Below are 17570 nucleotides of genomic sequence, written 5' to 3' on the forward strand. Positions count from 1 at the left end.
TCATTAATCATTATTAGTTTTTCATGTATATGATACAACATAATATAGTATATATGATACATATATTATACATTTGAAAAAAAATCAAATTTGTGACACTTAATTTTGTTTAAATCATGAATCTGATAGTAAATCAATATTTCATGCAATTACACAATAAATATTCTTCAAAGTTTATACATTAAGAATTATTTATTTATTCAACTCTATAAGAATAATTTTATATTTAATATAATATTGACACACAAATCTCAACAAATTATTTAGTTGAACAACAAATTAAATTGTTCAAAAAATACATTTTATTTAAATCAAATACTAAAATGAAAAATTACAAGTGCAATTTATTTAGCATGAACATGAATGTCCTATTTAAAAATACTATTTCACTTCTCTTACGGGAAGAAAGTATAAGTTCTCTTGTTGTGACCTTGTCCACATCGCCCATAAGAATTCTTGTTCATTGTTATCTTCTCATCCGCGTATTTCTTTCTTTGTTTTCTTGATCGTCCAACCAATTTCTATACCGAGGTGGTAAGAAATTTCACTATGGAAGTATCTCACTTTGAATACATCAAATTTCTTTCTACGAGAAGCCTTTAAAATCCAGCCACAATCATCACTGAAGCACACGAACACATAATTGTCCAAAATTTTTCATCAGATTAAGACATATAGCAAAAGCATTTCAAATATACAATGTTTCACAACTTGTCAAATAATTTTCCACATTAATGTATCATCCATAATAATGAACACATCAATTTTTTTACAATTTTTTTATGTATCAGATACACAAATTTATCACGATACACCTAAATCAATTAACAATACTAATAATTGTTACCAATTTGTTCAAATCATCAAACAACCAACAAACTTGTCATTATGATACATGTAGTAATTATAATTATGTAACAAATACATTAGCCAAAAAGAATTGTATCATCACTCTTATAGCTATAAACTGAAGAAAAACAAATCAAACTAGAGATAAAATACTTTAATACCCTTTTTATTTGATCTTTTCACTCTGAAATTGAAGTTGTTCTTTATTTTATATTTTGTCATTACATCGATGAGTGTTCCTTTATCCTTATACAACTGATCCGTCTTCACATCCATACTCTTAGAATCAGTTATGTAATTTGTAGCATTTAATTCTGGAATACAATCTAAATCATAAATTCTTAATTCGACCAGAGCAAGAGCTTCCGTATCTCTTTATATACCTTCAATGCATACTATTTCCCTGGATGAACCATCAAAATTATGTATCTCTCCAACCATTCACATTGTTGTATCAATACATAGCGGATACATGCTGATTCCAAGCTCATTCCTTTTTACTTCCAAATATAGTTTCACACCCATCTCATTCTTGATTTTTCAATGGACATGAGTTTTCTGTTGTGATATAACTGATTTCAATATCTTTTCTAACACAATCGATCTCCAACTCTGCTAAAATCAATGTTATCACGCCTCAAGCTTACACCCTGAGCGTGACCGACACTCGAAGACCATTGCTGGCCTCGAGCGGACTCTTGACCTGACTTACTTACTCAGCGGAAGACTTAAGCACAAGAGATAACTCAAGAAATAACTTAAAAGTAATACTTAGCCAAAATGACAACTCAAGTCTAAATCGTTTACAAGTGAAATGAAAAGACTAAAGAAACTAATACTATATGTTTATTAAGCCTCTAAACAAATAGGGATGTAGGGACAGGACCACAATCATCCTAACAACTTAAAACTAAAAGCAATAAATGAATGATAAATATGTCCTCTGGAATGAAGGTAACTCACCAACTGACTCTGAGCTGCTTACTAGATCAACGGTACATCGGATGCTGATCCTAGTTACCTGTGTCTGCATCATAAGACGATGCATGCCAACTGACATCAGTACAATGAATGTACGAGTATGCGAGTTGGAATGCTAAAAACAACTTAAGATTGAAAAGAGTAAGAAGGAACACTTACTTTGGTTCTGCTCAACTCATGAATAAATTAACTTAGTATAAGCAATAAAACACATGCAATATCTAAAAAACTTGCTAAACAATGTAAACACTTAGTTTGTTAAAGAAATGCAATAACAAACTCAACTTTACTTTTATAGTAAGTAATATAGTTTTTGTGGGAGATTCTCTAACCAACAACCACCACTATGAGCCCAAGTGATGGTACAACGTTTACCTCACGCTACCATGGATCATCCTATATCTTGCCATCGGTATAGAACCTTACTTAACTTAGTGGATTACTAGCATAACATAAGTGATCATCTAAAAAATATGATCCTTTAATGACCATGATGGCTACATAGTTTATGGAGACTTGAGTTATTATGAACTCGTATCCCCATATCGGTGCTCAATACTATTCCAAAAAATATACTTAGCTCATGTATATCTAAAATAACTTCTTTCTCTGGGTTGAGATAATTGCTCAACAATTAGCTTTAGAAGCTCTCTTGGAATCAATGTTTACTTTTTTTGCTCAAAACTCTTTTGGGGAAATCTTAGTTTCTCTTATCTTAAATGTGAAAACATTTATAAACTCTTAAGGAAGACATACTTCCCTTATAACTTTTTGATAATGAACTCAACATCTTTACAATTTCCTTAACTTGAAACTTGAGTCTTGAAACAACTCTTAGGGAATACTTAGTGTCCTTATAACTTTTGAGAAATGAACTCAACTCTTTACTCTTTACTTACCTTGAAACTTGTGTCTTAAAAACAAAGTTAAAACGTTGTTAAAAACTCTTAAAAACTTTTAAGAACTTTGTTTTGACTTGCTTCATAACTTCTAGATTTGACTCTTAACTTCTTTGACTTTGATCGTAACTTTCCTTGAATTGCATTATGAATTCAAGGTTCATGATCTCATATTTATGGATGATTTCATGATGTTTAGATGTACCTTAGAGTGTTAGAATCAACTAGGAAACATAGGTATATCACTTAAGAACTAGTATGAGAAGATGGGGGAAGAATGGGAAGAACTTGCATCCCCGTCGCTATGAGAGGCGCGGAGCGCCAACCCTCATCTTATAGAGAGCAGGCTGGGGTGCTCTGGCTGGAGCGGCACTCCAGGTCCCTACGGATAGAGATTGTCCTTTGGGTCTCTGAGAGGCGTGGTGCCCCAACCCCAATCCCTAGGTGTTGTCTGCTTTTCTCTTTCGTTTTTCATCTCTAAACCCTCTAAACTTCCATGGTTCTTTTCCTAAACACTTAGGATCATTAGTACCCTAAATACCCAGTGGATTCAACCCAAAATCACACCCAGAAACATGAATCAAAACATCAACAACACAATTATCAAGAATTCAACGAAAACTTCAACAATGTTTTCAAGAACTCAATTTCTTAACGTTCAAATAGCTTAATTCGTTGAATTAAACAAGATTGGCGTGTGGTGAACTAACCCAACACTATGTGATCTCACATACATTTTTAGGGATCACCCCCGGCGAATTCCACACAAAAAGTTTGAATGTTCTTGGCAAATTCTTGGTTTTCTCCTTTCTCCAAGCCCTAGTGTGAATTCTAAATCTTTCTAAACTGAATGAAGTCTTATTTTACCCCAATTAATCCCTAAAAATGATTTAATATAATTAGGTAAGGAAAAGACAACTTTGCCCTTCTCAAATCCGGATTGGACTTTCTTTAATCCAACGGCCCAACTTCCGAAAGGCATAACTCACTCATACAATATCAAAATTGCGCAAACTCGGCGGCATTGGAAAGATTATTCTAAGAGATTTCCAACTATATCTGGAACTACCCCTAACTCACCCTGAGCTAAGAGTTATGGTCGTTTGAAGTTGACCATAAACTCACTTTTTAACTTAAAATTTTCTACATTTCCTTATACAATTCAAAAATAAGTATTTCCAGATTTTAAACTCCTTTCTAGTTCTTTCTAGTTGCTAGATGTTACAAATGCTTTCAGATTCATAATTGTAATTGATTGTCCAACGACATTTCTATTAACTTTGTAACCTTCGTAATTAACATCGCTTACCCAAATTTCAGAATGTCATACCATAATCGATATATTCATCTTCTAAAGCTGCTTTCTTCAAGTTCTTAGAAAATAGATCAAGTTTATCACGATAATTGTAGATAGACGAAGGAGATTTAGTTTGACCTTTGAATTTATCAATCAGTTACGTAATGAAATAGAAGGTTAACAATCTGTCATGCGTGAGTTATGGGAATTAAAATTATTAAAATCAAATTTACGTTATTCTTTCTTTTTAAGCGCAACAACTCTTAAATAGAATGTATCATAACTAATGTATCTCGTAAATCTTTATGAATCCTGCTGGCAACATTTTTAATGGATTTATTGTAAAATGAAAACTAGAAGGGATATGATGTTATTTATATCTTATAATATGTCATTCCTATAATTTTTAAATATAGAATTTGAATCTTAATGATAACTATTTTCTTCACTATGCATCTATTTTAAAGATTTGCTCCATATAGGGTATTATTGGTCTTTACTTCATATTATTGTGAACTTTGTTATTAAAATATATATCAAGAATTAATCTTGTTGATTAAGACATGATTTTGGTTTGATATTACACTCCAGTTGAATAGTTAGCATTGGTTTGTGATTACACCCTGCATAAGAACATTTGAGAAAACTCTGGCTTTGATTACTCTTCTTTTGAGTCAAGACTCTACACAAAAAAACTTCTATAGAGGTAAAATTTACGTATATCTATCAAATTTTCTCCCGACTCCCCTTGTATAATTACAATAGGTATGTTGTTGCTTGCTTGTTATACATCTGCAATAACGTTTAACATTTGAATCTTATTGAATTGTTATACACAAAAATTGTTCAAAAAGTCTCAAGATATTCATCTTTCATTAATTAAACATTAAAAATAGCTATACATTATTAATGAATCCATAACTAGTAAGGGAAATAATATTTTCTCTCTTGACAGTGTACTTTTATTAGAACTCATGATCACAGCCAAAAATCATAAGCTTTCTATATTAAAAATGACAGTTCAACATTTGAGATTATATACAGGGCAAAAATGGATGCAGAAATCACAGCTTCACCTCTAAATGATACAGATAATGCAATTATTTACACCTATAATCACTCGTTAGGGCCTCACGTTCCAAGAATAACGCCTCAATCCCAGCAAGTTGGAGTCCGCTATACAAATCCACACTGTCCATGTCACTCAATTTAAGCTCGTCTCAATCCAATGTTTTTATAAATTAACAGAATTGCTCCTATGCAAAAGCTATTATTATCACGCCAATCCCTTCCGTCTCCTGAACCTGTCAACACAACCTGTACTCGTTCGAGACTTCTCAGGTTTGTTCGACTTCTTTGTCTTATCAAGTCGACTATCCAAACTATTTCTTGGAATTTCTGGAAGGTCAGAATGAAGATTGAATGTGTTTGAGGAGACATTTTCAGCTGGTTTCTTAGTGTCAGAGATTAATGCCGGTTTATGAGAACCATTTGAAGCATGCTTTGATTTGCCAAGACCAAGAACAAACTTTTTAAGATGCTTGATGTAAACCGGGTAAAGTTCAAGATTGCAATGCCCGCCTCCATTTATCCACAGTGGTTCATACTTCTTCTTGCATAGTTCATAGAGTCGTTTTCCGTGGGAGCAATCAACAACTTCATCTGCTGTTCCCTACTCATGGAAATGTTAATAATTGAGTAAAATGTTAACAATTACTTGTATACTAAATATTGTTACTTTCAGATGATTCTTGGCTGTTATCAGGTCACTGATTAAAATGGCCACATGAAATTCAGTTTCTATCTTTGATAAGAAAGAACATAACATCAAGATTATGAGTGTGTTTAATATTCTGCAGAAGTGTTTCAGTAGCTCAATGGTTTGCTAGAAAAGAAAATTGTTCCACTTGCTGCAGAAAGAAAAGTCAATTCATCCGATGTGTATAATTCAATATCCATTGGATGGTCTAAGGGAAAATATAAGTTACCCCCTAAACTTGTTCAGGAAGTCATCTACACACTTCAACTTTACTAGCGTTCTATTCCCTATTCTTGATCAAAGTGGAAGTAATACCCTGAGAGATGACGTGTCAGATGAAGTGCTCATCTTTGAAATGGATGTGGAACAAAGGGAACTGTTGAAAGTGTGCAAAACTGTACCGTTGCCATTTTCTAATTGAATATTATCCAACTCATTACATTTAAGTTGAAAAAGCTTTTGCTCTTATTCTTTTACCATTTTTTGCACTGTACTGGTTTCTCCTTTCATATCAGTAGTAGTAGTATTACTCCTATAGTTTCTTATCCTACACTTCTTTTTACTACCTGTTCTTTCTTGTGCTTCGGTTATTGCATTATTTAGTAGTTACTATTCTTGTTTTTTGAATGCTATGTAATGCTTTTTCCATATTATTTGTTATGTCCTCTTTACTTCTGTATTTCTGATCTTAAACTACATTGATATGCATTACTTGAGCTGAGGATCCTTCGAGAACAATATCTCTACATCCACGAAGTAGGGGGTAAGCACTCCGTACAGTCTACTCAACCCTCCCCAGACCCCACAATATGGGATTACACTAGGTTTATTGCTGTTATTCTTTTTCCATTTTCTTGCTCCTTTTTTCTCTCTCGTTGTTGTTTTTCTTCATCCCCACTAGAACCTCCACCATCCTCCAACACCATTGCTTCCGCGACCTCCACCAACACCAGAGAAGACCTCTTTCCAGTTTTCCATCTCCACCGGCACCATGGCCATCCCCGTTCCTAAGCACAAAACCTATATACAACCACACTTAAAAAAAAATTCTCTCTCAAATATCCAGCTGATCCCCTCATATAATCTGCCAGAGATCTCCAATCCCACCTACACATCTCCTCAAAACCAACCAACTTCACCACTTTGGTCTAAAATTCCAGAATACATCACACGTCATTCACCCAAAAAAAAAAATTAAGGAAGGCAGATAACCATAATAATCAACGCCCAGAAACCGCCTTTATTTCTCAGCCTCATCATATTTACAGTACAATAAGATTATATGGGGTCAACAAATTCCAGTGAAGTTCTACTCCTTTCAGTTCTATTTTTAACTTCTGGTGAGGGCTCTCTAGGAAAATGATGGCTGAACGGAGAAGATACTTAGCTGGAGAAGGGTAGAGATAATAAAAGGATGCCCAATATTTTTTACCGGACAAAGCTCGCTGGTGGTTCTTTGCTTGAACCCAAATTTGAAATTTAGCATTGGGTTTGAGAAAGAAAAATGGAAACCCTGTCCCTAAAAGATCATTTCTTTTGGAATGGAGCATGAAGTGATAGGATGGGGAAACTGGAAAGTAAGAAGATGGAACAGGAAGATTTTCTGAAAGAATGAGAATTTCAAAGCTTTCCGGATGTGGAATGCTTACTCCACCTGCCCATCACACAACATGTAACTGGTTTTGGGTGTGACAGGGAGGTGGTAGTAGTTCCACTGTAACTAAGAATGGAGGGGTAAAGGGACACCAGTAAAGTTGGAGTATGTGAATAGATTTTCTGGACAAGTTCAGGGCATAACTTGCGTATTTTCGCAATGTTCGGTCACTCTGCATTATAGAGACATCACCAGAGCTAACTAATTCTGAAAAAATTCTCTTCCTCTAGGATCTTCTTAACCAAATTCAGATCAAACTATTTTTCATAATTTTTATACTTGGAAGAAAAGAAAATAAGCATGACTTACCTAGAAAGTTAATCAAAACTTCCAGTGACATGGAAAATACAGTTGAAAATAAGGAAACCCATGATCCATCAAATAGCAAGTCTCTAGAGAAGAAAAACTACAAGCATGGTGAAACAAGTAAAATGGTAGTCCCCGTACCTTCTCCTCCCCACATCCTCCAAGAAATTCATACCGACTAAAGGTTGTAAGAGATTAATTGAGGGCTCCGAGAAAAGGGGAGGAAGGAAAGTAAATTAGGGAATGGAAGGATTAAAAAGTTGAAAAGAAGACAACTCACATGGATGACTAGAACAGGACAATTCACCAAGCTAATCTTTTCGACATTCTGAAAAAAATTGGAGGAAAAACATCAGTTTGTATAAGTGATATAGGGAGAGAAAATAATTAAATTGTAGCCAGTTAAGAGCGTAAATTACCTTATAAATATCAAACCAATGTGTGTGTTTGAGAGGGTACAACACTCTTAGACCAGACAATATTGGACCATGTAAAACAACAGCTCTTAAATTTGGTGTGTGCGATGCAAGATCAACGGTTGGACCACTGCCAACAGATTGACCATACAGTATTAGCTGTTCATCTTTGACCTCGTACTGCTCCTTTAGGCATTTATATACTGCATCAATGTCCCCGTACGTATTACACTCAGATGGCTGGTTCAGAGAAGGATAGTTTTTCATATTATGAATAACAGCTGACAGCAATAAGGAGAATAAACCCATAACGCAACCTACTGTCACAAAACATTCCCAGAAATAAAAGTTTTTCCACTGATACTTCATTAGATATCGATTTTCGGATTTTTTATTAGGTCATTAGATATCTATTCAAGACTCCAAAAAACAAGTCATTTACGATATTAAGACAGAAAAAGATGAAGAGAAATAAAAGAAAGAGTCCAAAGAACATCCTAATCACACCTCTAAATGCACAAACAAAATAGCTAGAGCTAGTGTTGAAGGGAAGCAACAAAATGAAAAATAAAAAGACAATTTATGGTAGATGCATGAAAACGTTTTCTGGACATCCAACAACAACAACAACATACCCAATGTAATCCCACAAATTGGGTCTGGGGAGGGTAGGATGTCTGCAAGCCTTACCCCTACCTTCGTGAGGGTAGGGAGGTGTTGTTTCCCTTAGACCCCCGGCTCAAAAGAGAAAATACTTAAGTACGGATGCAAGGAAATAATTTTCTAGACATACATGAAGATTTATTGAAGGTAGCTCTTCCAGCTGTACTGGAAAGGCTAATCATAAGGCTATCACCTTAAGATGGTACTCTGGATTAACATACACCTAATAATATACTTACTGAACAATAACATATCAACTAAATAGCCTTTAGCTACCATTCTCAAGAAACCATATCAACTAAATTGTCATACGTTGTAAAAAATCAAGAATTGATTACCCATTTCTGCAACATAAAACATACTATAGAGGCTCTACAACACACACAACATACACAAAAACCAAAGACGAAGGATCTCCTCGACATATTTTATTCATGAACTTCACTTGAGTATTTCAAAATGAATTATTCAAGCTTATGCTAGTTACATACAGGCAATTACACGCAACTTCTTAAAATCAGTTATTGTTCTAGTTTAAAGGGCGGTTGATGGCTTAAGAAATCCTCAGGATATTGGTTGCCTAGAGCTAGGAAATGTCTTCCGTATGAGAAGGGGAAATCAACCATTTTCATAACAAAGTAGCACTAAAAATGCTAAGTTGCATTTGGCAGGGTCCTAGAGAATTCACTGGACCTAGAACCGAAGCTTGCTAAATCATAAGAAGTGCTTTCACCTTATGGTTACCATGCCAACAGAGAATCTAAGCTCATGGTTCAAAGACATCTAATGTGGTCGCTCAAAACAAGTAGATGATAGAACACTTGTGAAGAAAACATTGCCAATTTATACCTTTCACCAATACATTTTGTCTGATAAGATGGGAAATTCCCCTAGACTTGGATTTATAAGGCGGCCGAATGTTGTGCAGAAGGTTGCCTTTGTTGATTTACCCCTCCCCTCCACTTTCCCCAATCGAAATTAAAAAGGATAAAGCCACCATAGACATCATCATTTAAACAGACTTTCTGCTGTTATCAACCATGTAATACCATTTATGGTTATAGATATCTTACCTTTCCAGTCGACCGTCCATATCCAGAGTAATCATACCTAAAGAAGCACACATGAGCAAGTCACTGAAGTATAAGAAACCAAGGAAAATAGAAATCCTACTGTCTATTTTGACAAATTTCTATACCAAACCTGAGAAGAAAGAAGAGAAGTATTTAGACATGAAATCATGTGAAAATAAATGATTTGCATATTCATTAGACCTGCGGGACACTTCAATAAAAGTATGCTATAGAAAAAATAATACAGCACAGTCTTAGGCTACGACAAAAGAAAAACATTATCTTTATTCGTGTTCTCCCTCTACCAAACAAAAGAATTCTACTAAACCAATTTCTAAATAAACTCCACCAACAGTAGTCTTATGAACTTCATAATCCAGCTCCTTATAATAAAATATTCTCAGTAATCAATCTAAGTCCTTGATGAGTTTTATATGATATCCTTCCTCACATTATGACTCTTGAAGGAAGAATCAAATTCATAGCAAAAGGGGGAAAACTTGTATATACAAACGAAACATATATATGCCAAGACACTTATCTTTTATAGATACAGGTAGGATATTGTATGTGCATCAAATAAAGAAAAAAAATTTAGCACTATCAGTTGCTGCTATATATATATTCTCCTTTGCGTTCTTTCAAAGGCTCTTTTGGGGCATTCCCTCCATGTAGTTGACATAAGTGTTTGTGGAGTCCCCCAGAACAAATCTTGAATATGTGTTGCATGAAAAGGCAGAAACATAATTCAAGCATGTAAATGTTTTTCGATCATAAGAAGACTGAGGTGAACTCCTGCTGTTCCATTTTAAGTAAGGTTGCTCACTCACAAAAGTACTAAAATCTTCCAAATCACTATAACGGTGTGTGGTCATATCTTTGAAATCTAAAAGTTAGGATAAGAGAAAATTACACTTCACTAATGTGCCTTATATTATTTAGGCTTAAACAGATAACTCTTCATTATATGAATTCTATGGAAAGATTTAGTTATTTTTTGCTATGTCAGCTTTGCTTTTGTATATTATTTTGTAAATTGTTTTTTTATGAGTTATTTGAGCCGAGTGTTTTTCGGAAAGAGTCGCTCTACCTCCTGAGTTAAGTGTAAGGTCCGTACATGCTACAATCCCCGAACCCCACCTGATTGGATTAAACTGGATATGTTGTTTGTTGTTATCAAAACAATATATATTTCCTCTAAATATAGCATAGCACACACTCAGGAGCAAGGGCTTAAATCAGATGACAAAAAGAGAAGCAAAGATTCAACAAAATTGGATAATTTTGTTATAAGCAATTCTAAAGAGTACAGAGTAATGAGAATTTTACCCCATGAGATTGACCCGAAGACGAAGGCTTAACTCCACAAATAATTCAAACATTTGCCCCAAATCAGCAGCATTTCCATGAGAGTAAAGCATAGAGGCGGATGCCTTTGGATGTTTCACGTATACGGCGACGATTTCGTTTCCCCGGTGAGTCCGCAGCTTCAAAACGTCGACGTTTTCCCTCCTGGGTATCTCCGGTATGCATAATTTACCGCCACATGACTTGTCGGAAACAACCGTGTATGACGGAGGATTCGGTGGGAAAAAAGCGAATTTAGCGGCGATGGATGACGTCACACCGCCCATATTGATAACATACGATTCATAAATGGAAGTGTCCTTTTTACTTCTGATGACGGTGACTTAATGATTGGTGGCGGTGAGAGTTGCTGTGGTGGTGAACGGCGGCGCGTGAATGGGAAAGAGGAGCCGCGCTTAGAGAAATGAAAAGTTGATCTTTGAAATTTCATATTTCTGTAATTACTCGCTCTGTGGATGGTTGTTACTCTCCTTCTAAAATACTGTATGACGTATTTTTTTTTTTTGTTTCTCTATTACTTGATCACTTATTTTTATATACACATATTAAAAAAATTATAAATAAAAAAGGTAATTTAATTAATTCACTCCTTCATATAAAAAAAAAAGTTTCTTGATGTTTTTTAAAAAATATGAAAACATTTTTAAAAAGAATTATTGCAACGGGGATATAAAAAAATTATTAATACTTTCTTGATTTAGTAAGGTAATCAAATATGGGATAACTATTTTTATTAAGATGATCAACTAATATGGGACATAGGGAGTAATTTATAACATTTTTCATATAATTTTGAAATGTCTGAATTTTAATTTTAAAATATCAAATTGTTCTAATCTAAATTTAGTTTTGAGAATTGATCAAATTGACTCTCGAAAAATAAAAAGTTATTTCAAACAAAGAAACTATTATGTTATATTATTTTGTATATCATATTATATTATTTTAATGAATATAACACTATACATATTGGGACGTGACTTTCGATCTTGACTTAGACACGACCTCGACTCAGAGCGAGATCATGAGTCAATTCCCATGGATTTGGTATTTTCAGTTAGCTTTGGGTTTGGGCCTTTGGGGTCTTAAGGTAAGTGGGGGTGGAGTATTCGGTGTCATAACATATTCCTAATGATGCCTAAATGCTCATTGGACACTATTTTCTTTTTATTAACCAAATAAAAAAATTAAGTTAGAAATCACTTATTTTTGTTTGAAATTATTTTCTTGAAAAATAAGTGATTTTCTTACTTAGCTTTTTGGTTAGTAAAAATTGACTTTTTATTCCAAGAATATTTATGTATGATATGGACAAATACTATGATAGTAAATCTAGACACAAACCTAGACCTTTGTCCCGACCAAGAACGTAACCCTATATAAACCTAACATTAACTCGAGACACAACTTTGAACCCTTGCCTTGATTTGGGACTAGCACTCTAAACTTGACCCCACCTAAAACTTGATCCTCAATCTAACTCTAGCCTAACACTAAATTGGGACCCAACAACCAACCTAATCACAAGCCCCAATATGATATTGACTTATGTGCTAACCCTGTTCTTGATCCCTAATGAAAATTGAAGACCTAGTATTATGTTACAACCTGACCTTAACCTCGAGTAGGTGTCAAAATAGGTCAAATTTTAAGTGGGGTTCGAGGTTGAGATTAGGATTCGGTGTCGGATCTCGAGTTGAGAATGTAAGCTTGTCTCAAATTAAGGTTGGGTCTTCGATCTGGTTCTAGGTTGGGGTCAGGTCCCCAAGACAGGGTTATGGTTAAATCTTAGTTTAGAATTGGATTCGAGGTTGAGGTTGGATCCTAAATTAAGGTTTGGGTTGGAGTAAGGTCTAATTCGAGGTTACGACCAAGTTTGGGGTTAGGATCGAGTCTTGGGTCGGGGTTAAGAGTTGGGTCCTAGTTTGAAGTTAGATCTCAAGCCGGGTCGAGATTTAGTGTCAGGTATCCAATTGAGTTTCGAGAGTCGAGTGTAGGATTAAGGCCGAGAGTCTAGTCTTGATAAAGATTTCAATCTTAGGTAGGGATTGGGGTCGGGGTTCTAATCTCTAGTAAGGGTTAGGCTTTAGGTCTAGTATTAGGAATCTACTCTCGGTTGGGATCAGAGTTGGAATACGGTTCTAGGTTGGGCTTGGGGTTGACTTACAAGTCCCGAGTTAGGGTTAGAAGTCTTGTTTCAGATCGAGGTTAAAAGTCAAGAGTTTGGTCCTAAGTTATTGTTGTGGTTGAGGTCAGGGTCGGGAGTTAGGCCTCGGGTCGCTTGATGAGGTTGAAAGAGAGTTTTAAATTTTTTTTTCTTACTTTGATATAGTAATACTATTGTTAAATCTTTCAACGTCATTCTTTTTCATAAACTACGACTCATAGGTCACTTTCATCAGCAAAAATATTATAAATTACAATTGAAAATAAATAAATATTCAAGTTGATATGCAAAGATTTCACTCTTTTTAGGAGATTCAAATTTATTGCAATAGGATTTACATCAATCCACCCGTATAACTATTGACTTATTCTCTCTAGCATACAACAATCCAACAATGTCACATAACTCAAACAACTCCAAACTAATTAAAGAGTCCAAAACTCCACTTTGTGTTGAATATAAAATGGAAAAGGGACATATTTACCCCTCTACGCCCAGAAAAGGATCATATTTACCCTTCGTCATACTTTTTAATATAAAAGTTTAGTGGTAGGTTTTCTAAATTTAGTTTCATCTCCTCTCCGATTTTTCATTAATAGCCACTGAAAACCAACTTGAATCTCCCATATCCATTGTTGAACCTCACTTCACCTTCTCCACCGTCTAAAATGATCGAGAAAACAGAGTTTTGAAGAATATTGGAGAAATTCCACATATTTTGAAATAAATGCTAATTGAGCAATTTTGTGTTGTGATTAAAGATGAAAGTTAGCTCTAATTTACTAAATAAAAATATTAAATTGAATGTTAAAATTTATATTTAGTTCTAAAAAGATGATTGTTGTTTGATATGAATGAGGAGATATATACTTTTCTACGTTTGTTCCAAATAGAAAACCCTCTAGAGAAAATTTAAGAAGATTCAAATTAGGCTTATTTTGGTTAGTGAATTGGGTTTAATGTGTGCAGTAGGTTAATGTAACATCTCGCAACTAGAAACGACTCGAAAAGAGGTTAAAATTTGAAAATATTTATTTTTGGAAAGAAAAATAAAAATCTAAAAAATTGTCCAAGTTAGGAAAGTGAGTTTTGGTCATTTTCAAACGACCATAGCTCCCAGCTCAGGATGAGTTAGGATTAGTTTCAGATAGAGTTGTCAATATGGGCTAGTCCACCCCATCCAGGCTAACATATACAGGCTTTGACATTTCACAAGTCAGGTCGAGCTAGCCTATTTTTGGTGTGTGCCAGAAAACGGTCAGTCCAACCCACAAGTACGTGGACTACAGGCTTGCCGGGCAAGCCCAGTTCTCTAAAAATTATATATTTTTTTAGAACAACTTACAAAATTGATTATATTTATAGGGTTATTAAAGTTCAATAGCTATAAGTATGATATTTATAAAAAAAAAAATGACTACAATTTAACTTTTTTTCTAGCCATATTATTGTATATGTTTTTTATTTTTCTATTTATACATTGATACAATTTTAATTACAATGAACTAAATAAGGAAACTGTATTAATTTTATGAATTCAAATTAGTATCATTATTTATAAATTTGTATTAATATATCAAGAATACAAGTATTCGTAAAAACTTATTGTATTAGTATATTAAACAAGATAATTAAAGTATAACAATTTAGCATATGAACACGATAATTTGATAAATGAATACGTTATTGTTAAACAAAAAATGAATATACTAATGTAGTATACATATGAATACGTTGTTGTTAAACAAAAGATGAACATATTTGTTTGATAATATAGAAACAAAAAAATGGAAAATAATAGAATGTGTAGGTAGCAAAAGTGTGCAAGTATTCGGTTGTATAAAAAAATGGGGGGAAAATCTAGGGGTGGACATTCGGTATTTCGGTTCGGTTCGGTTTTTTTTCGGTTTTTTCGGTTTTTTAAAATTACGTACCGAATATCGAACCGAAATATTTCAGTTCGATTCGGTTTTTGTTAATTCGGTTCGGTTTTTATTAATTCGGTTCGGTTTTTTATTTCGGTTTTTTAATGGGCCTGTTTAGTGGGTTGGCTGGTGGTTGGCTGCTGCTGACTTGCTGTCGCCGGCGGCTGGTTGCGGCTGACCTGCTGGCTGTTGCTACCTGCTGTCGCGGCTCGCGGGCGGCTGCTGACCTGTTGGCTGCTGCGGCTGGTTGCTGCTCGAGGACGGCGGCTACTGGTGACGGTGGACGCCGGCTGGAGTAAAAGAGGAAGAGGAGAAAAGAAGGCAGAAGTTGTGCTGAAGAGTGAAGAGGAGAGGATGAAGTTGAAGAGAGAGGAAGAGGATGAAGTTGAAGAGAGAGGATGAAGTTGAAGAAGTTGTGCTGAAGAGTGAAGAGGATAGGGTATTAGGGATTTAGGGTTTTTTATTTTTTTTAAAAAATTATCTAATATTAATAATTGTTAAATATAATATAATTTATAAATTAAAATATAATATTTCGGTTTAAACCGAAATACCGAATTCCAAAGTAATACGTACCAAAAACCGAATCGAAATACCAAAAATACAAAAAAATAAACCGAATACCGAATTCGGTGTTTCAGTTTTCCGGTGTTTATGTCCACCCCTAGGAAAATCAACAAAAGTCAATCCCTTTTTGGTCAAGTTTTTGTTATAATACTTGAGGCTTGGTGTTGACTCATGTATTTGTTTATACAAAATAGTATTGATGTATCCAATTATACTTGTATTGCCGAATTAACCTTTCAAATTCAATAGATTACTTATGTATCCAAATATACTTGTATTCAGAAATCAATATTTCAACTTGTGTTATATTAGAATATAAGTATCTATGCATATAAATTATACTATTTACAAATTTGACAATCACACAAACCTCAATCTCTTTTTGTTCATGTTCTTATACTACTTTTTTTTATAACTATAATCATTGTAATATAGTAACAAGTCAATCGAAAGCCTATAAAAATAGATGCAACATATATGCATACAAATATGATCTTCATAAAAACGAGGAGAAAATCAACCAAGTGATATCTGATGAATTCAAATTACAAAAAATTGCTCCTAAAATCATCAAAAAGATCTTAAATTGAAAGAATTTGAGAGAAAAATACATAAATTTTTTGATATAGGAAGATTGATGAAAGAGAAAGTATTAGTGAGGGTAAACATGGGGAACCAATCACATAAAATATGCCTAGACATAATAAATTAGGTATGTAATAATAACTTTCTTATTGAATATATTAATAACTTTTCTAATTATTTATATATATAATTAACTTTGCTATATATTGTGTAATTATATCCATATAACATAAAAAAATGAACTGTAGCTATTTATTTTAAGTGTATATAATGTTTGTCATATTTTGCAATTTTTCTTTTTTTTATAATTATTAAATTAAATTATAAATTATAAGTTAAAATTATCATCATAAATATCAATGAAATAATATTATATGATATTAATGTTATAACTTGTTAATCAAATCCATAAATAAAATTATCTTTATAATATTTATTAAGTTTTTTTCAAGTAAAAGTATAAATATCTATATAGAAATATTAACCTGATTATTTTGAGTTTGGATTCTCTTTAATTTTAAATTTTAATATTATATTATAATTTTAATTCATTTTTACTGATCCACGGGATGGCCCACCGATATTTCTCAAGCCCCATAAATCAACAGGCTTATTCTGGCCAGACTAAAAAATCCTTTTTTTAATTAGGCTTCAAAAATCTTAGCTCAACCCTATTAAATCTCGGGTTAGGACAGGTCGGCCAATAGCCCTAACTCATATTGACGGCTTTAGTTTTAGATATAGTTGGAAAAATTTTAGAATATGAGTGGTTGTCGGAATAAGAAAAATCCAATAGGATTTAAAAAGAGCAAAGTTGTCTTTTTATTACCCAATTTAATTAATCCATTTTTAGGAATTAATTGGGGTTACCAGACCTTTGTTCAGTTTTAGAAAAAGTAAAACTTACACTAGGGCTCGGAGAAGAGAGAAAGAAAGAGAAAAGAGGAGCGAAATCAAGAACACTTAAGCTTTGCTCGTGAAATTCTTCGGGGGTGATCTCTAAAAAAGGTATGTGAGATCTCATATTGTTGGGTTAGTTCACTCAAACGTCAATCTTGTTT

General features: G+C 33.7%; 1 protein-coding gene across 1 annotated transcript; it reads right to left on the reverse strand.

Moving 5' to 3' along the window:
• Positions 1-5004: 5004 nt before the first annotated feature.
• LOC101257933 (uncharacterized) lies at positions 5005-11753 on the reverse strand. The gene is made up of 5 exons (XM_004234524.5): positions 11227-11753; positions 9898-9934; positions 8165-8401; positions 8026-8073; positions 5005-5698 (listed from the first exon to the last, which is right to left on the reverse strand). The coding sequence occupies exons 1-5, from the start codon at positions 11529-11531 to the stop codon at positions 5303-5305; spliced, it is 1023 nt and encodes a 340-aa protein (XP_004234572.1). The 5' UTR covers positions 11532-11753; the 3' UTR covers positions 5005-5302.
• Positions 11754-17570: the final 5817 nt, after the last annotated feature.

Source organism: Solanum lycopersicum, chromosome 3 (assembly GCF_036512215.1).
Source record: "Solanum lycopersicum chromosome 3, SLM_r2.1".
Taxonomy (NCBI): Eukaryota; Viridiplantae; Streptophyta; class Magnoliopsida; order Solanales; family Solanaceae; genus Solanum; species Solanum lycopersicum.

Excerpts from the sequence above, each read along its gene's own strand:
- LOC101257933 (XM_004234524.5), bottom strand. The coding sequence starts at position 11,531 with ATGGGCGGTGTGACGTCATCCATCGCCGCTAAATTCGCTTTTTTCCCA. Across the intron at positions 9,935-11,226 it reads CTTCGGGTCAATCTCATGGG|GTATGATTACTCTGGATATG; the intron begins GTAAAATTCTCA and ends GTGCTTCTTTAG. Across the intron at positions 5,699-8,025 it reads GTCCTGTTCTAGTCATCCAT|GGAACAGCAGATGAAGTTGT; the intron begins GTGAGTTGTCTT and ends TTCCATGAGTAG.